General features: G+C 37.3%; 2 protein-coding genes across 10 annotated transcripts in view; one reads left to right on the top strand and one right to left on the bottom strand.

Moving 5' to 3' along the window:
- The window catches only part of LOC134665398 (muscle-specific protein 300 kDa), a 204405-nt gene that overhangs the window by 101835 nt on the left and 76084 nt on the right, over positions 1 to 26486 (bottom strand). For all 9 annotated transcript variants that reach the window (XM_063522347.1, XM_063522371.1, XM_063522355.1 and 6 more), the window contains 6 exons: positions 9846 to 9907; positions 8599 to 8694; positions 8265 to 8441; positions 2471 to 2634; positions 1881 to 2157; positions 613 to 1793 (listed from right to left, as the gene is read on the bottom strand). In XM_063522347.1, coding sequence (XP_063378417.1) covers positions 613 to 1793; positions 1881 to 2157; positions 2471 to 2634; positions 8265 to 8441; positions 8599 to 8694; positions 9846 to 9907 — 1957 coding nt within the window. The remainder of the gene's footprint in view (positions 1 to 612; positions 1794 to 1880; positions 2158 to 2470; positions 2635 to 8264; positions 8442 to 8598; positions 8695 to 9845; positions 9908 to 26486) is intronic.
- The window catches only part of LOC134665842 (protein croquemort-like), a 407398-nt gene that overhangs the window by 338000 nt on the left and 42912 nt on the right, over positions 1 to 26486 (top strand). The window lies entirely within an intron of this gene.

Raw genomic sequence — 26486 nt, 5'->3', positions numbered from 1 at the left:
GTGCGAGTCGGACTCGCGCACGAAGGGTGCCGTACCATAATGCAAAAAAAAAAACAAAAAAAGCAAAAAAAAACGGTCACCCATCCAAGTACTGACCACTCCCGACGTTGCTAACTTTGGTCAAAAATCACGTTTGTTGTATGGGAGCCCCATTTTAATATTTATTTTATTCTGTTTTTGTTGTTATAGCGGCAACAGAAATACATCATCTGTGAAAATTTCAACTATCTAGCTATCACGGTTCGTGAGATACAGCCTGGTGACAGACGGACGGACGGACAGCGAAGTCTTAGTAATAGGGTCCCGTTTTACCCTTTGGGTACGGAACCCTAAAAACGAAACGAAACGAAACGCTACTGTCTTTCTACCACTCTTTCATATTAGTGCGATAGAGACCGAGCGTTTCGTTTTTCTGCGAACGTTTGTCATCTTGGCTAGGCCCCCTATTCCCAAACGTGTTATCTATAACCCTACTTTCAACATTTTTCCGTTCGGTCAACACGATCAATCAATCTTTTTCATCAATTTAATTGAAGAAAATTATAATGCAAAAAATTCATCCACCAAAATATGGAAATATTATCGTTAAAATTATTATGAAAATGCACATACCTCTCGGCTTCTTCCCATACGCGCTCCCATCGTTCGGTGATTTCGATGTACTTCCGCTTGACTTCTGACGCGATGTCATCAGATGACGTCGCAGCCAGGAATCCGGCAGCATCACCGAGCAGTTGGTGCTTCTCCTTCCACACGGTGAGGTCTTGGAAGAATTCCAATCTTTCGTCTTCAGAGACGCGCAGCATGTGTTGCGCCTTGTCCAACCAAGTTGTAAAGTCATCAGACAAAGTGTTCCACCTGTCCCAATGAGCTATCACTTCTTCGAGTACGCTTCGGGCGCACCTCACGTCTGAGGACACCCTACGCCACGTTTCTGATACTTCTCTCAAAAATGCATCAATCTCTTTAGCTTCAGTCCTATCTACTTGACACACTCTCTTGTACTCTTCCGCTACTTCTTTTATATCAACATACGCTCTATCAAACTCTTGGAAAATCTTATTCTTTGTCACAAAGTTATCATAATCATCTAATAAGGCACGAACGTGATCAATGCGGCCGTATTTTCCGGTCCACGTGGCTAGTTTAGCCTTGGTCAGTTCTGTGAAAGCTACTATGCAGCATTTGTGTTCTAAATATTTTAATCTAGCTTTTCTTTGTGGGGCTCTTCGACTCACAGTCTCTAAGCGCTCTTTCATTTCTTGAAGCCTCTCCCCGGGGATTCTTGAAGCGTCAGGGGATCTTAACGCGGCTTCAAACCTATCAACAACTTCAGGAAGACTGGCGAAGAACGAGCTATGTTCCTCTAGTTTCTCGCTGATGATAGCTGCCGTTCTTTCGTCAAGGCTTGTAGGTATTTCGTCAAAGTATAAAAGGTATTCAGCTCTGGCCAGCCATTCACCGACCATTCTGAAATCCCCGGGTAAGTCAGAGTCCAAAAGCCAGAGCCATCTTCTGTAAAGTCTTTCGAGTTCTGTCCAGAGGGAAACTAGCTCGCGCCACGACTTGGGCGCGATGGCTACTAAGCTTTGTGTGTACATGAGTTTTTCGAGTTTCTTGTAGACAGGTTCTCGGGCGAGCCTGTCGTTTTCGGCGCGGACGTAGTCCTCGTAGTTTCGCGAAAGAGTTCGCGTGTCGTATTGCCTTTGAATGATGGTGACGCGTTCCGTCAACCACATTCTAAGAGATTCGTATTCCTCCTGTACTGCCGCTACAGCGTCCGGTCCTGTTGTCTGTAAAAAAACAATGGCTTATTATCACTAATCATTCATTTATTTATTATCTTAATGCTAGTATTTTTATAATAAACAAGCATATACCTTGGGTTCAGGATATTTGTGCAAAAACTGTGCCACATAAGTCATAATGGATCTTTCATCTGGCTTCTCCACATCCACATCTTCTGCATCCAGAAGCCTGGCGATGCCCAGTTCGTTCTCAGCTACGTCGAAGGCGTGTTCCAAGCGCTGTCTGTTCGTCTTCCTCTTCATCTCGGCGAGATTGATCAGGTTGGCTTTAATTGCGTCGATAATGGCAAGGAAAGCTACACCATCACGCCAAGAGGGACCAAAGTCTGATACATGAATGTTGGAATCCCTGGAAGAAAGAGTCTCAATTTAGCAATAATGACAAACAAACTATAATTTCTGAATATCTTTACCAAGAATTCGATCAGGTTACTTTATCTTTTAAAATTTGTAAAAGCGCGCTAATGCCACTGACGGCATCTTGATTTGTATGGTAAGTAAGAGTGCTTAAAAGCGTAATGCCATACGAGCGAATATATATGTCGGCGGCCGATCGTAAAATCAGGCCGAACGGAATATCCCTGTGTAATGTTTTAACGGTAGTGAATTAAACCAATAGCGGTAGGATAGGTTCGTTAGGTTGCTAATAGTAATATGCTCACTTGGGCAGGGCGTTGGCGACCCACTGCAGCAGCGTCTTCTTGGCGCCCTGCTTCCAGCGGTCCTCGGCGCGGTGCGTCGGGGTGGCGGCCCCGGACTCCTGCGACATGACGGACGCGCAGCGCGACCCGCCCAAGTACTCCAGCGCTCGGCTGTTCTCCTCGATCTGAGGACAAGTTTCTAGATTACGACCAGCGATAGAACAAGGTTACAAAAGTTTCAAAACTTAATGATTATGAGGCAGTTATTTTTTTATAGGTACCGATAGTAATAGGAAGGCTATTTTAATATCTATCATACATGGTCGTGTCTACTTTAAATCGCTGTTACAATAGGTCGGCGAGGGTGAGCTTAAATATAATATGACGTAAGACATGTCAAATTATAAGGTAAATAGCTCACCCTCGCCGACCTCTGGCTAACACTAACACTATTATTTTAGCCTTCAGCTATCTACACTGTTAAATATTATACGTATTTAACACTAGTCACAATGTAATTATCCAAGGTAATTAAAAAAAAATCTTCTCGCGATACGAACGACAGTCACCAACTCAACTAAAACAAACTTCACTATGATCGACTAAATTCAAAAGCGATTGTATCCTACCTTGTCTTTAACCAGCCGTAAAAGAAACTAGACACTGTCAATAAAACTGCCACATACTGTGCGTTGTCATTTATTATTAAAGCGATCACTTAAAGGCTAAGACTAAATGTGTAATTGGGTAGTTTATTAAATAGTAATAGTAACCTATTAAGTTTGTATATGGTTTTGGCTTTGGTTCTCTTTAATATATTATTAGTATTGCTATTAAAACAGATAGTGAAATACAATATAAAATACGCGATTCAATGCGCAGTTAACGTAAGTAGGTACCTAGCTAAATCGGAAACCAATAATAAAGTTATAATTTAAAAATTTACATGGACCGCCAAATACCGGACTTTATTACAAAAGTGTAATAACTTGTAATAAGTAATGTCAGTATAGATACTGATAGTGTACAGCACGTTAAAGTAGGGTCAGCCAGCGAAGTGTTACAGTTCCAATCAGTGCACAAAACGACTACCGACTACGTATTGATATGTATGACACTATTATAATATCGAATAACAATATAAACAAAGAAGTCTTATATTTTGGGAAGTTTCAATAGCATATCAAGCTAATCTTGCTATTTGAAATCCTGTGATATAATTCTAGAACATAAAAAAAAACTACCTATCTATCCCATAAGTACACATCGAAGACATCGAAGTAAACAAAACATTTTGAAATTCTGATAGAAACCAGAACAGAAGTTGCTAAATCTACCTTCTAACTATGCTATGCTACAAGCAACGCATACCCACCTTTGGTCCTCTATCCTGTGGGTCCAATATACTGAGTGAAGCTTGCGCAAACAAAATACGTTCAAGCCAATTAAAATGAGAATATGTCAATACAACATTCAATATAGGAACACAACGATGCAAGTATATAGTTAGAAGTGAAGCAAATATTTTACAATTACTGTTTGCATTTCACAAGCCATATAAATAAACCGGTAAGGGTATTTATATTTTCCGGTTTTTTGAATAAAGGGTTTATTCATGCCCTGTAGGGACACTGTCGCGGTCTTTGCACAAGGGGCCTCACGGAATGTTGGGCACAACTATACTGTATATGTATATTACATAAAGTTTACGGGTAGTAATGCATAATTTACGGGTAGGTATCGATTCAAATTTTAAATGGCCAATTATTGTGTTTACTTGTAGGTACAGTCGGTGCCCTAACATAAGCATCCCGTTTTCTATACAGAGTATGGTGACGTGGTGGGTACTTAAGTGGGGGCACTTACTGTACAGACATTTGCAAGATATAATTGCTTTACGTAACGTATAGAGTGCCCCTATTTAAAATATATTAAAAGTAGGTATATGGGCATAGGACAATTAGAGAGCCCTAAACGCAAATATAAAATAATAGCAGCTGTTTTATGTTTACTGCACTAGGCGATTTAAAATGTTATAATTATAGATGAAATGTTGCCTATAATTTTCCCAATTCATTACTGTATGTTTAACATTAACGCAAGTGTACTTAGGGTCGGTTGCACCAAACTGTTCGTACTATCGTTAAAGAGTTCGCTAAATTTTTATGTATGGAAAGTTTCATAGTAAAGCGCCGGGGCGCGCCGGCTGACGTTGATCAGTCTGTTAAATGTGGTTGGTGCAACTGGCCCTTAGTGTGTGTTCTGTGAAACAATCTGATTATACATAGTACAGCGGCCAGGGGGCCTCCAACACTAATCGATGTGACTGGACAGTATACTACTGACAAGTGGTATGGTTGTGTTCAGTAGAGTGTACTGAGTACGAAATAAGGACTTGTCACTTTCTAAGACTGTGGGGGGGTTAACTGTGACGTCACAAAGATGGCGGTCCCGGGTTTCAAAGTTTAGATTGTTACTCGGCAAGTTATTAACAGATTTTTAAAAATGAGGTGTCCTTTGAAAGCTGATGAAATGTAGAATAAAACATGCTATATAACCAAAAGTATAATTCAATAAATTTTTTTTTATTTGCAAGAATACAAAAACTTTACATATGTCTTTTTTTTCTCACCCAAAATACACAATGAAAACGGCCACTTACATAAAAAATATGTTATATAAATAATTTAGCTAGGTGACTAACCTACACGTTACTTCTTGAATTTTGTGAATCCGATAATAAACAAGTAAACTATGATGATTATACCGCGGGCGCGGCGCAGGGAACCGCGCGCGCTCGGTTACTTGGAGGCGCGGGCGTGACTGAGAATGCTGTATTGTATATCAAAAACAAATTAACATTTTTAAACTAATGCTATATCAAATGAAAGATATTTAAATAACCAATAAAACTTGGTTATAAACTGGAGCTTGTCATCTTATACATAAGTATATAGAAATAAATATAAAATAAAAATCCATAGAAGTATTCATTTTTATATTTAAAAAATAACGATTATTAGTGAGAGTTATCGAAAATAATTATCATTATGAACCAAATTCATGTTATAAAGCATAAGTATCCTGGCAAGCGATATCTCTATACCTCAGCAAATAAAAAATAAAATAAAATAAAATAAATAAATCATTTATTCACGGAAACAGCATTTATATAATAGGTACAACCTCCGCCAAACTGTATAACAGTTTGTTGGTAGAAATAGGCTCCTCTCTTTACATACTGTTTTAAACTATTTACTTATTTAGGTATTTAAACTATTTTAGATACTGGTATAAGTTACAAATATAAGTTCAATATAACATGACATTTTCGACGTCCTTAAGTTCGTTTTCTTTCAGTGTGTCCCTACCGAATGTATTATATCGCGGTGCCACGTACATAGTACATTCTGCTAGTAAGGTAGTAAGTGAAAGAGTAAGCTAGGCTCCTTCCTTACCACAGTGTGGACAGGAGGTGTCTCTACTAATTTCCATTATCTTAAGAGGTCTGTTGAGGGTGTTATGACCAGTAATGATACCCGTCAGTAGTCTCAGACTGCTCTTACCTAGTTTCAAAAGATACCTGGTTCTCCTGTGATCTATACCTTTAGTCGTCATCTTCGACTGTGCTTACATCTCCATCTATTTACCTTTTCCATGTCTCCTTTCGTAACATTCGCTGACATTGGCAGAGCCGGTTCCGGACCCATTATATTCCGTCTCCGCCTCCATCCTCGCCAACAAACTGCAATCGCAGTTTGGCGAGGAATATAATTTGTGACAAAATTGTTGTGTACTTCATGATAAATAAATTAATAAAAATAATCCTCGCCAGTTCGTGCGCCGTCTCATTTCCCGTCACTCCTATAGTGTCCTAGGTACCCATGCCACCGTGACACTTCTTTATTTGCCTATCGAGATAAGCTCCTCTCGACATCCTCTTACGAGAGAGGAGGTGTCCGATATTTTCTTTAGTGACTTTAGTGCTGCCTACTGGCTATCTGTATATACAGTGAAACCTGGATAAGTGGGATCTCAAGGGACGAGCAAATTTGTCTCACTTAAAGAGGTTTTTCACTTACCCAGGCTCTCAGTTAGCCAGGTACAAATAAATTTCTGTCTCATTTACAGAGGGTTCCATTAATAGATGTGAGAATAGAGTATATTTCAGTTATAGAGGTGGTTAATAAGGTATTTAGTAATTGTCTTTAAAAATAAATAAGGTAAAATAATCCTTGACCCTAAATATTTTTAAGTCTGTTTAAATATTTATTTGAATTTATTTTGAATGATCCTCCAAAGGAGAGATATTTCAAAATTAAATTAAATTTGATACGGACTTCATTGCGTATTAGAAATTTAATAAATAAAAAAATATTTTTTCGTGTTACTTATCAAAATTTCAGCTTTCGTTTCGATAGTTTTAACTACTTACATAAATTAACTAAATCAAACTTGAAGTTGTTTAGACACAATTAGGTAAATGCGGAATTTGTGGATAGACTAAGAGTAAGTAAGAATACGGAAATTGTTCAATGAAGTCCAAGTTAGAAAAATGTAATCTAATAAATATACAATACAATACAATACAATACAATACTCTTTATTGCACACCTCACATACACGTAGTCATATAGTCTCAGTAAAAGAGGTAAAATACACTCTCTGTCTCAATTATAGAGGTAAATGTGACTATAAAATCACAACAACGAATCCCAGTTATAGAGGTTCGTTTTTCTCAGTAACAGAGTTACATGAGTCCCAGCTATAGAGGTTTCTCACTTATCCAGGTCCCACTTAACCAGGTTTCACTGTATTACAAGAGCGCCTTCTTGCTGCACACTATCTTTAACTATACGTGCACAGCGGGCTATTGCACATACCTCTGCTTGGAACACGCATATCTGCACAGTGATATTACTCTATATACTTATTATTAGATGACAAGCACCAGTTTATAACCACTTTTTATTGGTTATTTAAATATCTTTCATTTGATATATCACTCGTTTAAAATTGTTAAGTAGTTTTTGATATACAATACAGCATTCTCAGTCGTGCCCGCACCTCCAAGTAACCGAGCGCGCGCGGTTCTCTGCGCCGCGCCCGCGGTATAATCATCGTAGTTTACTTATTTATTATCGGATTCACATAATTCAAGAAGTAACGTGTAGCTTAATCATCTACCTGAATTATTCATATAACATATTTTTTATCTAAGTGGCCGTTGTCATTGTGTTTTATGGGCTACAAAAAAAAGACCAATGTTATGTTTTCGGATTTTTGTAAATAAAAAATAATTAATTGAATTACACTTTTAATTACATGGCATGTTTTATTCTACATTTCACCAGCTTTCACAGGACACCTCATTTTTGAAAATCTGATAATAACTTGCCGTGTAATTATCTAAAATTTGAAACCCGGGACCGCCATCTTTGTGACGTCACACTTAACCCCCCCACAGTCTTAGAAAGTGACAAGTCCTTATTTCGTACTCAGTACACTCTACCGAACACAACCATACCACTTGTCAGTAGTATACTGTCCAGTCACATCGATTAGTGTTTTAGGCCCCCTGGCCGCTGTACTAACATGTTTGTACATAATTTGGGTGTGTAACACGTGCTAATGGTCTAATGTTGTCACACATTGCAAATTTGAATAATGTGCAGCTCTGCAGATACTTTCTATTTATGTTACGGTGAGATTTCTTTGGATTGTCTACCTGATAAATTAATTAAGAAGGCATACAACGAAATCTTTTGTACTCCGTTTTGTACTTCGCTAGAGCTATTGAAAATCCCACGCTCACCTGGAAGTAGAGGATGATGGTCCATATTAGACCAAGAACGACGGCAGGTCGGCCGTCCACGAGGTCCGCTGCGTTGATGTTCACAAGCTTGATTCGTTTTCCCGCGAGGAACCTCAACGCAGTGTTGGCATTGGACAAAAAGTGCGGGCGGCGTAGGACGCGACCGCGTTCCATTGGCTGAAAAAAAATGATGCGCGTTAGCCTAGTAGGTTCATATACATATATATTTACAATAAAATACATCTATTATCTTCAGTGGTTGGTTCATCTCGCCAGTACCTAATATAGGCACTAATATACTAATCAGTCTAATCACAATTGTAAGGGTACTCACCAGTTTCTCCCCCGACAGCACTTCGAGCAGCGCCAATAGTTTGGTGCCATCGCGCAGATCATGTATCAAATCGTCGATGCGCAGTGGCGGTATGCGCTGGGAAATCAAAAAAATACATTACAAATTAAGGACCATACAAAAAAAATCTAAAATCAATCTATGCGTAAAGATCGAGAATATAATGCCAATTTTATCGTATTATTATTTTAATTAAATACAGAAATGGTCTAAAAACTACAATGTAGTAATGCAAGCCAGTGAAAATGTGTTAAAGAATATTGATTACATCCATTACAGAGTAACAGTAAAAACGCGGACGCCACGCCCTCTATAAAACGAGCAAATAGTTAATGGTAGATACCTTTTACGCATAGTCTGATATTACGCTCTTTTGATGGAGACTGTAGCAACACCCTTCTAACTATTTCATTGGGATCAATATCACGTGCAGCCTAATGTTGCTTAATATATTCATCGGCACACCTAACGATCGAACCACAAAAAGGAATAAATAAAATGTGCCGTTATGACATGACATGAAATAGATGGACAGTTAAATACCTCACACGTCCAATTTATATTTATGTGGAATTAGCGTTGGAACTACTAGCTACACTGTGTATTATTTATATGTATATGTTTCTACAAGCTTAAGATTATGTCCAACTTTAAGATTTTGCTTCGTTAGCCTAATGTGTTGTTCCAACCAACATTAAAACAATAAATATTTAACTAAACTTATGGCAACCGGAGACTGATCCCGATTAAATTTATATAGGACCACCCTTGAGGCATAAACATTTTACTGATCACATTATAACATCAAGTTAAACTGTGATGATTTATGGAATGCTATTTTTAGACTATAAGTAAATAAAATATGTCTAGACAATTTGTCCCCTGAGCGATTTGCAATAATACAAATAGTACAAATGGTAATACATAATATTATACTTAAGTGTCCAATTTAATAATTGAAAATAACTAAGTTTAGTAGGTAAAGTCGGACCAATCAAACTCTACATTGTCCACATGACATTTGCAGGAACACAGTGTCGAGATGTCATCATTTAATGTCAAAATTTTATAAAAATATGATGTACACGTCATATTGACACTACAGATTTTTTTTCTTGTACACGTAACGTACATGACGTTTCATACGCACATACAAGTACGCTAGTGTAAAGTCCAAGCACGTACAGAATTTTACTGGCCAGTTGATGACTTTACCCTTTAAGCCTTACCTTCGACAAATGTGAATTGATCCAATTAACGAATGTCTTCTTCTGTACTCTTTCCTGTTCATCTGAAATAAAAAAAAAAAACATACGTTGTTTAATTTATTTCAAATCAAATTTATGTAGATGGTCTAAGAGCGGCACATTAGCGTATTTTTTCTGCGCGTGTACGGTCGTTTCGGTACGTTACGAGCTTACACGCGCGCTATATTATTATTTCGCTACATTTGGTCTATATGTGCCTACACGCGCTTCCAAAAACGAGCTTATAGGCGCTTATAAAACGCTATTCTATTACTTACTTAAGAGTTGAAACGTTTAATGAATAAATGGGAACGCGGATCCCATGACTATAGAAACGCGCTGAACGTGTTTCTGGGATGGGATTAGTAGGCTAGTTCTCTATTGGAAAATTAATCTAATTTACAGCAATTGTTAATGCACAGAATACTTTACTAAAAAATGATAGCATGTTTCATTGCTTTTAATGATTCTAAAATCAGCATAAGCCATATAAAAATATAAAGATGAATTGTATAACTGTGCAGACGTCACTCGTTGTATTTCTCATAATAATTACAAACTAACAAATCGTTTTGACAATTCACAAAGAGTTGTGGTTATTTACTTAAAGTCCGTTTCTCCGATTATACTCGAACTTCTCTAGGTCTATTCGATCTATGTAGTCGGAATGTTACCTACTATAGTAAGCTATGATCTAATATCGAATGTTTGTTCAAGTCCACGTAATCATACGATTATTTGTATCGATGATTCACTTTCTCCATTGCCAAATAGTTCTGCCAAGTTCACTGCACCAACTCCACTTACCCATAACAGACATCTGCCAAATATCACGTCTATTTCTAGTCCATGAGTTCATAGACTCCAACTATAATTAGATATCGTTTATTAAAGGAAGTTTTAATTCATTTAGTAAGTCCCCTCGACTAAGGAGGTATCAGACCAGACCTGCCAGCATGAGTTGGCTCTTGCACGCGACTCCATAGGTACATCTTGCGCGACTTCAAGTAGCTAGGTATGGATTAAGCACGCGAGAACATAATTTGTGCTAGACTGTCTGTGAAGTTTATGCATGAATTCAAACCCATGATGATCGAAGTCCCTAAAGCATGCCCACGGCACCATACTTGGATTCCTGTATTACGGCATTTCAGGGCAACTTTTGAGAAGTTTGCTAACTGATCAATATATTTTCTGATACCATCATTCCTTCAGGAATCCTGAAGTCACGCATCCGCTCGCAACTCCTGAACACGCAGCTGGCACAGCGTGGCACCAGCTAACGGCGGCAACGGCCGATCTTTGGCAGGTTTAGGGTTGTACGGTTAATCGACAATACTTTCATTTGCTATTGGGAGCGTTAGGGTTTTCATTTGGCCACAAACGAGAGCTAAATATAGGTACCTAGAGTAATTAAAATAAGCAAATCTAACTGTACTAACGCCGTGGGATGCAAATGGAAACATGTATGAATACTAAACAAAAATTAGTATTTTCATTATTTTCAGTTTATTTGAAAATGCAAATTGCACAAAAATATTAAACAGAATCTAGTTTGGAGAGTCACATTGTTTGAGAGTTGACATATCAAAATAAATAAAAAAGTGTAGTGCACAACTTTTAATATGATACACAACTTGCAATCGCGCGGTATATATAGCGGAAGCAGTTATAAAGTTGACCCAAAAAAATTTTATTAAGCTATGAGCTTCATCACATATGTTCCTTGAGTAATTCTAAGCATTTCAAGCCTGGGAGGCAATGAGAAATGTGCGTCTACTCGGATTTGTAATGGATTCAAACTTTCAACCCCTTTTTAACCCTGTTAGGGGATGAATTTTACAAAACGCTGAAATTACTTTTCCTGTCTTTTAAAAATATCCCCAAATACAAAGATTCAAGTCCCGCGTTCGAAATTTTTTTTGATTTCCATACAAACTTTCAACCCCTTTTTCACCACCTTAGGGGATGAATTTTCAAAAACGCTGAAATTAGTTTACTTGTATTTTAATAATATATCGTTTTACGAAGTTTCAAATTCCTAGCTTAAAATAAAACTTGAACTCCATACAAACTTTCATCCCCTTTTTAACCCCCTTAGGGGTTGAATTTCTCAAAATCGCTTCTTATCCCTTGTACACTTTATAAATGTAATCTGGTGTGCAAATTTCAACTTTCTATCTTTTGTAGTTTCGGCTCCGCGTAGCAAAAATCTCCAACCAAATTTTTCACCGTTTTACGGTTTTGTTGTAAAACTACTATGAAACTGAAAAAAACAAATATCAGCAATGAATTATAAGTCTTTGGTTTATACGAAAATGATACCAAACTTGCCCTTGTAGCCACCAGGATCAGAATAGATTTTTATTAAAGATCCCCCACCCTCCCCGACTAGACGCACTCTTCTTTTTGCTTCCCAGGCTAGAAATGCTTAGAATTACTCAAATATCAGATGTGATGAAGCTCATAGCTTAATAAAAAATTTTTGGGTCATGTATGGCAGCGTTACATAACTGACTCCAGAATATTTTCGCCCACATAGAGTGCAAGTTACGTATTATTACAGGTACACAGTTGAATTGACAGCCCTATTCATACTTGAGGCGACTTTTCAACTTCCCCTCAATAGCATCGCGTGCGAGATAACACAACGAAGTTACCCCATTACTGGAGGCTAAGTTTGTTCACATGAAGTCTCGCTATATTTTGGATGATAATCCAGATTTTGTTTAATATTTGACAGCCCTTTCATAGGCGTACCCACGGTGCGCCAAGGTGGGGCAGTTGCCCCACCCTGGTCTCTGACCATAAGCTAAGAATTTCTGTTTCAACCATACCCTGTTACAACGTACCCAGCCTCCCCTACTTCTGCCCCACCCCTTAAAAAATGCTGCGTACGCCCATGAGCCCTTTGGTTCTCCAGGTTTCAATAATAGGATTCTAATAATGGTTCACTGTATCTACTCATGTAATGTACTCGTTATACTTATATTTAGCACATTTATTCGGTTTGCCGCTATGCAGTCCTGACTCTACACAGTAAGTTAGAAATATTATACCTAGGTCTCTCTCTACTCTCATGATAGTACCTATATATATAGTGGTCTTAGAAACGGAACGTACATATGTATACATGTATATGCCTTATGAATTATGAATATAAGTTTAACGACCAGTCATAATTTTCCTTTGCCATGAAAGTTGACAGGCTGGCATTATACACTCGTAAAGAAATAAACAATGACGAATTACGAGCCGTTGTTGAGAGCCTTCGCGTTAATGTCATTTCAGACGAAGTAACAAAATTGCTATTAAAATATTGTTGGCGTCGATAAAAATATTAGGGAGCGTAATGTGTTGCCTAGTCATAGGTAAATCCAAGAAAAAAACAAATGAAAATGAATTAAGTAATTACATAGAGTTGATTTATCAACACTTATATTCTACAGATGCGGCCTTTCATTTTTTGTCCAATATAGTTAGTTTAGTCTAAACAAGGGCTAAATATGACAATAATGGTTTAAATGCATAATCGCTTTTAAACTGAGAAATGAAATGACTAGTTAATTGGATACAGACGATACAGTACTGCGCTACGTAGCATTGACTTCATGAAGGTATTTTCTAGGAAATCCAATCGAAGATTACGCTAAAGCCTGCTTTCTAAGTTAAAACCGATTTGCAATTAAATTTAAATCCACGAGTAATTAAAATTGGAGTTAATTTCCATACTGGGTACATCGCGAGCAGTTTAGCAAGAACCGTTTATGTTTTCCTAGAATTTTCACGTTCATTAGATTTTCGTCTATTCTGAGACTGAGGTACAAACCACCGGTATGATTGGCATTTGTGGTATACTGACTCATGGTTTTAAACAGCAATTTGTAAGAGCGATAAAAGCGTTGTTTTGGCGTAGCATATATTAGCACATAGGTATGATTGGTAGTATGAACTGTTTCTTGGTGGCTTATTCGGTTTTTGTACTGATATTCTATGTTGAATCCTCATGTCTGAGTTAAATATGAACACTATAAGTATATTAGGTACTATGTTGATGACTTTCTACAAGTCCTTTCTTAATGGGAGCTCTGGAGTTCGACGCGAGTAGCCTATGCTATCAGTAGGTAACCTTTCATATAAAGAAAGTCTTTATCTTACCATATCATTCATCAAACAACCCTGTTTTTTGTATTTGGGTCATACACATAAGTTATTAGGTTCATGTCTCTCTTGTGGCTAACTGATATGTATAATAAGTAATAACATTAATAACTAATAACTGATACACACAAGTTGAACTAAATATATTTCCCAGAGGAAAGACAACTTCTGTTTTGTCACACGATAAATTTAAACACTAAGCTTAAGTTTAAGATGGAAGGAATAAAGAGTCACTAGAACCTAGGTTTTGTAATATAAGAAAACAGTGCGAGTACCTACCCGTTTAATCCGAGTAACTTCTAATACTTGCTCTAAATATTATATTTTTATTACGATTTTAAGCAATAAAACTAATACTAGACATATTTCTTGGTAAAGGTACGTACATGGATATACATTGATAAAAATTTACGTACTTACATATATGTAGGGAGTAGCTAGGTACATAACTATGTTGGCTCAGTGCGTTTCGTTATACATAATATGTATATGGGCATTTTCATTTAACTTGTACAAGTTAAGCGCGATTTAAGTCGTGTTTCAGTAACGTCTAACCGTTACATTCCTGACAAAATGTATGGGATTTGACATTGACCGTCAGTTTTGTAACGATTGCTAACCGGCCGTTAAAGGTGTTCAATTAAGTGAAAATGCCCATATATTCGGCCCCTCCAATTGCGGCCGTATTGAATTGACCCGTGGCGACACTCGCTATAATTGGTGCGACACTAACAAGTACCCTTAATAAGCAGATTGCGTAGGACGACATCGTAAACGAAACATTGTATTAAACCACATCCCACCTTAGACAAATCAACTAAGTATTCGTGACAATTGCTTCGCGCATTAACTTTGCTTTATTGTTTAAAAAAAAATGACGAAGCCTGTTGCGGATATCATCATTGGTTTGTTTTGGACGAAGCATGTTGCGGATTTGCATTTGTAGCCACCTGACGAAGCCTGCGTTGTGGATATCCTAATGAAAAATTTGGTGGAAGTAGTTTTATATTTTGTATTTATTTAAATTGTTTCGGATCTATTATAATGACTAAGTATCTTATAATTAAGACTAAGCGAAATTCAAATATGTGAAAACTTACCAATATTTAGGTGACCGATTTCAAAACGGATTGTCTTATTTTTTCGGCATCATTAATGCTTTGTGATGCCACTTGCATTAAAAACTAACCTAAATATAGAAAGTTCCTAAACGTTCGCAATATATAGCTTCTTTTCCAAGGCAAGGGTTTTACTGATCTATTCATTCCGTTTTGACTTTTTCCTCGAATTTATGAATGACGCGGTAAGTTTTCTTTTATGTGCCTGATGTCTAGACAAATTTTAATGGGGTGCCACACTGGCGTTCTAACTTTTTGTGTCTCGTGCCAACGTATTCACGGCCATTATTGTTGTAAGTTTAGATGGACACCTACAATATATGGTGTACTCGTATGAACAATTAAACATGCCTCACTCAATCAACTACGATGTAGATGTGTATACCTACTATATTGTTTACTTTCATTGACATATTCATGGATATTGATTGACTAACTAAGCGAGTAACCACGAAACCACAAACACGCCATGCTTGAGCCAAATCATTTGGAATAATACCTAAGGGCTCCAGGCTCCATGTCCATGTAGGTATTACGTTATCGATTTTAGGTGTGTTTCGGTATAGGGATTATGCGAATTACCACATTAGTTGAAAATAAAACAGGGTACGGGATTATTAACATTTAGAAGAAAGAAAATCAGACCTCAAAATCATCGGTCACATCCTTTGTTCCGGATAGAGTTTGTATTAAGATTCTGAACCGTAGGGCTGCTACACAGTATATGTACAAGAATCCAAAAAACGACATCTACTTTATTATTAAAATGTTTTAAATCATAAACGTTAATAACTTTAATTCTTGTATGATTTATTTAGAATTTATATTCAGTTGACGCTGTGCCACGTTATAACCATAACCTAATAAACCTCAGTAATAGGTACCTTTGTAAAATCAAAATAAATAAGACAAATGTCAAAAGCTTTTTAAATATGTTTAAAAACTTCTCGCTTTGCAACCGTTAAAAAGAAAACCTAATTAAAAATCAGTTAACGCTCGCACTTGACCGACATTTTTAACTGCGATGTATTGGCAATGGGCGCGGTGACGTCACCCATTGACGGCGCAGGCGCCAATGTCAGCCATTGTCAACACCACCAGACATGAGTGACCTATTGCCCCACATCCCAGTTGACACTTCAGAGATCTTTGCTCACTGGGTGAATGTCAACAAATTGATGATGAACTGAGGTCACAGGATCAGAAAAGGAATTTAGAGGTCCACGCTGCCTAGGCGTGTAACCCTCCTGTCTAGAAACGGGTGAGCTTTTGTGCCACTATATTTATAGGATCTGAGGGGTTTTCTTATAGTGGGCAATTTAGACCAGGATGTTGATGGCTTGATAGCGTTTTGAAAATCGACAACACCCATACAAAGCAAATTACGCGACTCTTTATGGAAATTCACCCAATTTAGATCGTCAGTTTGATTAAATCCCGCTTCGACAATAGAGTGATTCCTACAATTGGTAAGAAATAGTAACAATTTTCAGCCTTAATGTTCTTGTCAAGGATAGCTTTTTATCACCTTTACGTGAAACAAATAAATAATTTGTATCTAGGCCGAAGTTTCAGGTTTTCAACTCTGAAATACTGGAACACTAAGATACAGCCTTCTGGCACTGAAACCCTATTCCGACAAAGGTCACCGCAAGCCGTCACCCTAATTTTTAGCAGCGCGTAACGCGACACTGACGTCACGTGACGGACGATTTGTGTCAAGGTTGGCGGACGTAAACAACACACATCATGTCTCTTTATTTGTGGTGTCTACTGATATAAAACAAGGGAATTTAAAAGTGTAAATGTAGAAAAAGACAATCCTTCATATTAAAGTTGAAACAAAACGTTAAATACACGGGTACACAGTATATTTACAGTGAAACTAAACCAGCAAAAATATCTATCCTATAAATTATGCTCAAACTATCTAAACATAAGCTAATATTAAAGATAATGTTGTGAGTAGGTAGATACTTATAGGTTTTTGTAGAGTCAGACCAAGCTAACTCAGCATCGATTTTGGTAGCACAGTCTGCGCAAGGCAAGTGTTATTTTAAAATAAGCAACCCGATATATCTATTGGCGAGTTGGGGTTGGATTTAATGCACTAATTGCAGGTACACATTTGATATACATATGATACAAGTTTGTAACAAAGCAAAAAAAAACATCGGGTTGCACTCCAGGAGTGCCGACAGAAGTGAAAACTCAATGACTAGTCCAAAATGTCTGCAGCACTATGTATAATTGACCCATCCTCCTTTCTATTGAAAAACTTTAGTTCCGAAATTGCTGGCCAGTGAGCTTAAATTTGTAGCGTTAATTGTTTAAAATTCTAATAGAAATTGTAAAGTTACCTTGCAGACCTCGCATCTAAATATATTTGTCATGATATTTTGAGTTTTATTCACCAGTACTAGAGTTCACTTTTATTAGCAATATCATCAAGATGTAGCTACATCTATCTATCTATATATATAAATGCAAGTGTCCTGACTGACTGACTGACTGACTGACTGACTGATTCATCAACGCAGAGCCGAAACTACGAATGCCAGAAAGTTGAAATTTGCACACCAGATTGCATTTATAAAGTGTACAAGAGATAAGAAGCGATTTTGAGAAATTCAACCCCTAAGGGGGTTAAAAAGGGGATGAAAGTTTGTATGGGGTTAAAGTTTTCTTTTAAGCTAGGAATTTGAAACTTCGTAAAAAGATATATTATTAAAATACAAGAAAACTAATTTCAGCGTTTTTGAAAATTCATCCCCTAAGGTGGTGAAAAAGGGGTTGAAAGTTTGTATGGATATCAAAAAAAATTTCAAGTGGTGGACTTGAATCTTTGTATTTAGGGATATTATTAGAAGACAGGAAAAGTAATTTCAGCGTTTTGTGAAATTCATCCCCTAACAGGGTTAAAAAGGGGTTGAAAATTTTAATCCATTACAAATGCTTTGAAACTTCGTAGAAAGGCATAATAGCCGATTACAAAAAAAGTGATTGCAACGTTTTTGGAAATTCAACTCCTAAGGGGGTTAAAATGGGGATGAAAGTTCGTCTTCGGGTGCAAATTTTATTTTAAGTTAGGAACTTGAAACTTTGTAAAAAAGTATCAAATTCAAATACAAGAAAACTAATTTCAGCGTTTTAGAAAATTCATCCCCCAAGGTAGTGAAAAAGGGGTTGAAAGTTTGTATGGATATCAAAAAATTTCTAGAGCGCGGGACTTGAATCTTTGTATTTGGGGATATTATTAGAAGACAATAAAAGTAATTTCAGCGTTTAGTTAAATTCATCCCCTAACAGGGTTAAAAAGGGGATGAAAGTTTGTATTGGGTTAAAGTTTTCTTTGGAGCTACGAATTTGAAACTTCGTTAAAAGATATATTATTAAAATACAATAAAACTGATTTCAGCGTTTTTGAAAACTCAACCCCTAAGGTGGTGAAAAAGGGGTTGAAAGTTTGTATGGATATCAAACATTTTTTCGAGTGTGGGACTTGAATCTTTGTATTTAGGGATATTAATAGAAGACAGGAAAAGTAATTTCAGGGTTTTCTAAAATTCATCCCCTAACAGGGTTAAAAAGGGGTTGAAAGTTTGAATCCATTAGAAATGGTTTTGAAACTTCTTAGAAAGGCATAATAGCCGATTACAAAAAAAAGTCATTGCAACGTTTTTGGAATTTCAACCCCTAAGGGGGTTAAAAAGGGGATGGAAGTTCGTCTGCGGGTGCAAATTTTATTTTAAGCAAGGAACTTGAAACTTTGTAAAAACGTTTTAAATTAAAATACAAGAAAACTCATTTCAGCGTTTTTGAAAATTCATCCCTATGGTGGTGAAAACGGGGTTGAAAGTTTGTATGGATATCATGCATTTTTTCGAGCGCGGGATTTGAATCTTTGTTTTGGGTATATTATTAGAAGACAATAAAAGTTATTTCAGCGATTTGTAAAATTCATCCCCTAACAGGGTTAAAATGGGGTTCAAAGTTTGAATCCATTACAAATGCTTTGAAACTTCTTAGAAAGACATAATAGCCGATTACAAAAAAAGTAATTGCAACGTTTTTGGAAATTTAATCCCTAACGGGGCTAAAAAGGGGATGAAAATTCGTCTTGGGGTGTAAATTTAATTTTAAGCTAGGAACTTTAACTTTTTGGAAAAAAAGGTAATAAATTAAAAAACATGAAAACTAATTCAAGCATTTTTGAAAATCATCCCCCAAGGTGGTGAGAAAGGGGTTGAAAGTTTGTATGTATGGATACTAAAGATGTAAAATGTTGAAGATAAGATTGCACGCGGACGAAGTCGCGGGCAACAGCTAGTTGAATTATATTGGAGTGATATAAAGTTAGAATGTAACGTGAGATCCTCGTATTTCAGCCCGTACAAGATTAGAACAAAAAGTCCAGTTTTAAATAATTGACCTGATTATGATACGTTATGACTAAAGTTCTTTGGTGAATAAAAACGAAACAGAGGGTTACGCGTTAGGCCTTACGCTGTCTCGAGTTCAACATTTTTTCCCCACCTCAAAAAGTGCGCAGCGCCGCTATAGAAGTTTTCACTTCAATAATTTTTAAGAAAAAAAAACCGACTTCCATGGGGGCCGATGAAAGATTACTGTAGATGGTACACTATGTAGAAAAGGAGGTAAAACCACCCACTTTTCTACTAGCATTTCGCTTCTGTATAATGGCTCCTCTACAGGATGGGCCAACGCCGGCCACTCCAAGGGACGCAGCCATGCGGTAGAATGAGATAGCAATATCACTTGCTCCCTCTAACGCATAAATGCGTCCTTTGGAGTGGCCGGCGTTGGCCCATCGTGAAGAGGAGCCATGAGGGTCGTAGTTCTAGCCTAACCTAACCCACTCCTCAGATAGCAGTTCGGTTCTGTGCGGATCGCAGTTCGCACCTAATCAAACCCACTTTTCAAGTAGCATTTCGATTCTGTAAGGCTCGCAGTTCTAACCTAACCTAATCCTTGTTCGGTTCTGTGAGGATCGCAGTTCAAACCTAACCTAACCCACTTAATGGCGCATGCCGTGCGGTGTACGGGGGTTTAAGCGGGAGGGGCTAGTAAGATTGGCATCATCGTACTTTATACCTACATTAATTTTATGGTAGGTAATCATAGTTGTTTATTTAGTTAAGGTATCATAGTGGTTTTCTGGATCAAGGTCCGGGTCCGAGTCCGGGTCCGAGTCCGGGTCCGGGTCCGAGTCCGGGTCCGAATCCGGGTCCGTGTCCGGGTCCGAGACCGGGTCCGAGTCCGGGTCCGAGTCCGGTTCCGAGTCCGAGTCCGAATCCGGGTCCGAGTCCAGGTCCGGGTCCAAACCGGATCCGGGTCCGAACCGGATCCGGGTATGAGTCCGAGTCCGGGTCCCAGTCCAAGTCAAAATCGAAATTGGTAATCACCAAACGTGTACCACGCGTCATTGAAGAGTTCTGTTCTGGTCATTATCAGCAGTTCCACTTCATCAAATGCGACAGTTTTTAATGTAAATGCTTCATTTTATGATGAAAATACAAAAAAATCTATACGTATGCCTTTAATATTTGAGGAGTTCCCTCGATTCCTTATGGATCCCATCATCAGAACTCGAGCTTGACAAAAATGTGGCTTAAAAACTTAACTTGCTTAACGAACATAACGAAAAGGAAAAATCGCCAAACGTGAACTATGCGTCGTTTAAGAGTTCTGTTCTGATCATCATCAGCAGTTCCACTTCATCAAATGCAACAGTTTTTAATGAAAATGCTTGATTTTCTAATGTAAATACAAAAATCTCTATACGCATGCCTTTAATATTTGAGGAGTTCCCTTGATTCCTCATGGATCCCATCATCAGAACTCGAACTTGACAAAAATGTGGCTTAAAAACTTAACTTGCTTAACAAACATAATGACGAGGACAAATCGCCAACCGTGAACTATGCGTCGTTGAAGAGTTCTGTTCTGATCATCATCAGCAGTTCCACTTCATCAAATGCAACAGTTTTTAATGAATATGCTTGATTTTCTGATGTAAATACAAAAATCTCTATACGCATGCCTTTAAGATTTGAGGAGTTCCCTTGATTCCTCATGGATCCCATCATCAGAACTCGAGCCTGACAAAAATGTGGCTTTAAAACTTAACTTGCTTAACAAACATAACGAAGAGGACAAATCGCCAACCGTGAACTATGCGTCGTTAAAGAGTTCCGTTCTGATCATCATCAGCAGTTCCACTTCATCAAATGTCACTTTTTTGGATGTATATGCTTGATTTGTTGATAAAAACCCAAAAATCACTATATGTATGCCTTTAAGATTTGAGGAGTTCCCTCGATTCCTCATGGATCCCATCATCAGAACTGGGTTTTGACAAAAACGGGACCAATCTGTATGCATATACATTCAATCAAAAAAAGAATTTTCAAAATCGATCTAGTAATGACGGAGATATGGAGTAACAAACATAAAAAAAAATAAAAAAAAACATACAACCGAATTGATAACCTCCTTCTTTGAGATTTGGAAGTCGGTTAAAAATTAAGTTAAATTATGCATGAGTAGTTTCCTTATCCGACATGTTTTTTTGAATTCTTCACTTATCTCAAGCGTAGCGAGGTAAACTAAATAACACAATGATCTAAAATCTACGGTAAACAAGAACAAGTTCACAGTAAACTGAAAGGCTAACAGTATGAGTAAGCTATGCACTTCTAATTAGAGATGCAACGGATAGTTGTTTGGCCGGATACCGGATACCGGATATCCGGCCTGGACACAGGCCGAATATCCGGTATCCGGCCGCCGGATATTCGGCCGGCGGAGCTATACCTACATTTCGGTTTTTCAGGGGCGCATTCTGCAGGTTTGACTTGTTTCCTAGTAAACGTTCCCGCAGACTCATTTCTAGGTTCGAAATGAGTGCGCGTGCAAGTCAGTGGAATGATTAAATTGTTTTAAAATAATAAACAAAGTACGATTATGACCGTGTCTGTTTCTTAAATCCAATTTGTTTACTCCGAAATCAAGCAATGTTACTATCCGGTATCCGGCCGGATAACAGGTCACTATCCGGTATCCGGCCGGATAGTAAAATAATGGCCGGATAGGCCGGATACCGGATAGTAACCGGATATCCGGTGCATCTCTACTTCTAATATACCTAATAAGGGGAGATATAGTAGTCCTATTACATCGTCCTACACATATTTAGTCAATTACTAATGTTGTTATGTTGTCTTAATATATAGTTCGTTTTTTTAGCATTAGAAATAAAGTAAACAATCTTGATGTGTCTTTTAATTGAGAAACACATTTTTAAAATAAGTCACAATTATGAATCTAAACGATCATTTATATTCTTCTGCTTTTAAGTAATAGTTTCTGATTTTTAAAATGCGTTTTTCAATTAAGACATGTCGAGATCGCTTACCTTCTTTGAAGTTCTTTCTAATGCTAAAAAAACGAACTATAGTGCCGTATTTTTAGTGTTTTATTGTTCAAAATATTTTTTTAAACTTAGAAACTACATCGCTCATGCCAAAGTCATGTCATTTCGTTTTTTAAGGTTTAACTTATTAATTAAATAGTACGAATGGATTTAGATGACATGACAGAGCGACAAAACGTTTGGTTAAAAACAAAAAAGTATCGATAAATTTTTAAAGCTTCCCGTCTATAAGGCATTTTTAATATGCTCATAACATAACACTGTTTTGCTTCTGTGTGCTGCTGGCTGACCGCAAGATGATCTAATGCGTCCTTGGCCGTTATATCACAGAGCACTTGTGTTACCGGCATACGTGACAACACAAGCTTTTTGCAAACGTTCATCTCTTTCTAATAGCCTCCGGAACTGATGCGACTAATCGTGTGTTTATTTAATGCTCCGGCGCAGTATTCTTGAGGAAACACTATCTGTAGATAAATACAGTCGATGGATTTTTTGAAGGTGACTTAGGACGATATCGCGTTTTTTTTACCTACTTGTTCATATGTTGTCTTGGGTGCGTTTGTACCTTTTGAATGAGTCACATGAAATTTTAACGAAATTTCGAACAATTACTTTAGGTACCGTCAGCCGTATAGCCAAGAAAGTGGTCTACCACTTTTCGACTCTATCAATCAGATAATAGAGTCGAAAAGTGGTATTGGCTGACTGTACCTACGTCCTGTCGCTATTCCGTTACCTACTCTAAATGTGGCTAGGAAAAATATATGTCTAAGTAAAGAAGTGGCGATTCTATGCTCGTATGTTGATCATGATACTCGGATGATTTTTTCTTACTTACAAATATGTTAAAATTTGTATTGCAGATCTTTTTTTAATAAAAATGCCCAATAAGCCCGACCCTAATTGCTCGTAGATTGACAATGACAAATTGACTGGATAATCAATTAACAGTATGTTGACATATGTAAATTAATTATACCTTCTGTTTTTATTTCAAGAAGTACTTTATATAGCTTGCCACGGGATTTATTCCGCCTGCTTTTTGCGTCGTAGTTTTTGTGACTTTAACTACCGTGCGGTCTTGCCCTCAAGGGCCATTAACCTCTCATTGTCTCAGCTGTTTATAAATTGGCCCTGAACTAGGTACTCTATATATTGTTTTTTTTTTACTCCGTCCACAGACCAATCAGTGCCCCAGGACCAAACAGGTGGCGTAAATACATTTTACAACGTTAAAGATGAAAATTTGGAAAGTTTGAGGGAAGCTGGTTTATCCCAAAACTGTAAAGTATGAGTACAAACAGTTGTCTCGGATCAGTTCGGTTTTGGTACTGTAGGTAATACTAATCTATAGAAAAACATGGAATGTGAGGTTGGACAAGGATTCTCCAAATTTCGCATGTGCCAGTTCATCCTTCAAGAACTAAGCATGGACACTATCTGCTTGGGATCTTAAAGATTTTTCTGGTGTTATTGCCAGAAGGAAGACCACAATCTGAAACAACTGGGGAGATGAACGGAAAACGTCTGTAGTCTGTACACCAAACTTAGCGTTGGCGTGGCACACTGGCACAAAAAAAAGCAAATTAAAGCCGAAGGAAGACCATCAGTTACGAAGATCACGACGCTTTGCTTTGCTGCATAGGAGGATTTGCTTTAGAAGTTTTTATGATTTCGCAAAACTAACTCTAGAATGTTACTCAAACCTTTGGAAAACGTATAGGTACTCATAGCCTCCTACCCCATTTATAAACCGTATAATTATGGTGATTACAAGAAACATCACAAGATCATGTTTAGTACATTAACCCAATTATAGTTGCCGATTGGCGATTACGAAAACTAGGCGGTACCTACACTGAGAAGGCCAAAAACAACTGCAAATCTTGATACATACAAAAATTATTGCACAATCATGTATAACGAGTCAGTAAGCATGAGAACTGAATAAGTTTCAGAGACCGACGCTGAAAACTGACACTACTTCAGAGAGTTAGCTTAACTTATTCTTATTATTATCTACAAGCTTTGTAATTTTGCTCTACTATTTCCTTGATGATTGTATAAGTAAACAACCGAATATCATTTTACACACAATCGCTTTTCATTACGGTACCTAATCCAATTGCCCACTTACTAACCGAGCTATAAGCCAGCAAACCGATCTACAAGTCCAGATAAGCTGTGACCAATAGATTAGTAAGATCGACGCTTGCGTGCGAACACGCTGTTAGTCATACGAACGGCTCGAACTGGACACAGAGAATTTAATTATGGCGAAAACTGATTTGAATTTAATCTGGACTAGGTTGCAGTGCACACCGTGAGGCTGATTCTAATTAAACAAATTGTTAAACTTTTGATCCTGGTTATGAATACGACCTTGACATGACTTGTGAGTCTCTACTAATGAATCTCGTGCGAGGGAGGTGCCTAAAATGACACGACTCTCCAGTCCATTTTGCGCATCGGTAGGTACATATACGACTCCCGGATATAAAAGAGGGATATTTTGTATTTTCAGTACTCTTGCATGTCATGTTGTTAGGGCACAGTTTATGTTACTTTAAAACATAACTTCACAAAATATGCTACCTAGTGAAATTCATGTAATATTTTTTCTTTGAGTGGTTAATTAGCGTTAATGTAATTGAGCTTAATTAACCAACTGAAAAAACATTCCTCATTTAAATTCAATGTCTATAGTCGAATAAAGCCATATTTGATCAGTTCCACTTTTAGGACTCCAAAATAAAATACAAATGATAGTGATATAAACAGACATACAGACGACTATCTAAAAATGTATCTAAGCGAAGATTTTATAAACCGATAAAAGGCAACATCGATAAATTGTGGCAGAACGTCGGACTGACCCAGTAAGCCCCAGTATCTGGAACCTATAAGGGTGTACAACTGAAGTGTACACGCAAGAACATGTCATATTGTATGGTAATTTTGTGAAGTAGGCTGAACATGTCATGTTTGTTTGTCGGTAGATTTAAGTTTAAATTGATACAAAGCACTAGGCGATATGCAATCTTGCTTATTTTAAAGGCTGGCAGTTCTGACGTACCAATACCTACCAAATGCATTAGATATGGTATAAGTGGATAAATCTAGGAGCGGCTAAATAGCGATCATGTCGATAATCGGTAGATTAGTGGTAACTAATACCTACCCTTAACTCAACTAGGACAGAAATATAAAATTCTACTTGGTTATTTGACTTCTTTTAAACCAAATATTCTACTCCGTTACATTGCCAAAATACATAAAATATGCCGTCTTATTTATTACAAGTTAATTATAAGTATAAAGTACTTGTTGATTACGAGGCTATCCAAGTGACGTTATATTATAAATACCTCCCGGTTTATAGATAATTTTGATAAAACGAGCGTCAATGACGGCTCTTGTATCATCTCTATTTTAAACTTATCGAGAACTTGTTTCTGTAGGTATTGAGTAAGTATTTATACCATTTATGGCCATGGTTAGAGGGCACCTAGATTGCGTGGTTAGCTGACAGCTTAGGTTACGATATAATACAGCCTTACTTAGCCTTTGTGCCTTTGATGGCGATGCTGATATTCCTGGAGTGGTATTCAGATTTTAAAATCTGTTACGGTTTTGATATTGATATGATACGCTGCCGCTTACACTAACAAAATGTTTTACTTCCGAAGATAAGTAATTCTAATGTCTTTTACTAATTTTTCATGCCTTTAAAAGAATGTAATACGTAAATAACTAAGTCTCGCAGCCAAAAAAGTTGTGAGATCTATCGACATAAACATTTATAAATTCAAATTACAATTTTTTAAAGCCGGAGTTTACAAAGCGGTCTATACCAACCATTTGATCAAACAGGATACTTATCCT

This window comes from Cydia fagiglandana, chromosome 1 (genome assembly GCF_963556715.1).
Source record: "Cydia fagiglandana chromosome 1, ilCydFagi1.1, whole genome shotgun sequence".
Classification (NCBI taxonomy): Eukaryota; Metazoa; Arthropoda; class Insecta; order Lepidoptera; family Tortricidae; genus Cydia; species Cydia fagiglandana.
Note: the sequence above shows the minus strand (reverse complement) of the source record. Positions and strands in the feature narration are given on the sequence as shown.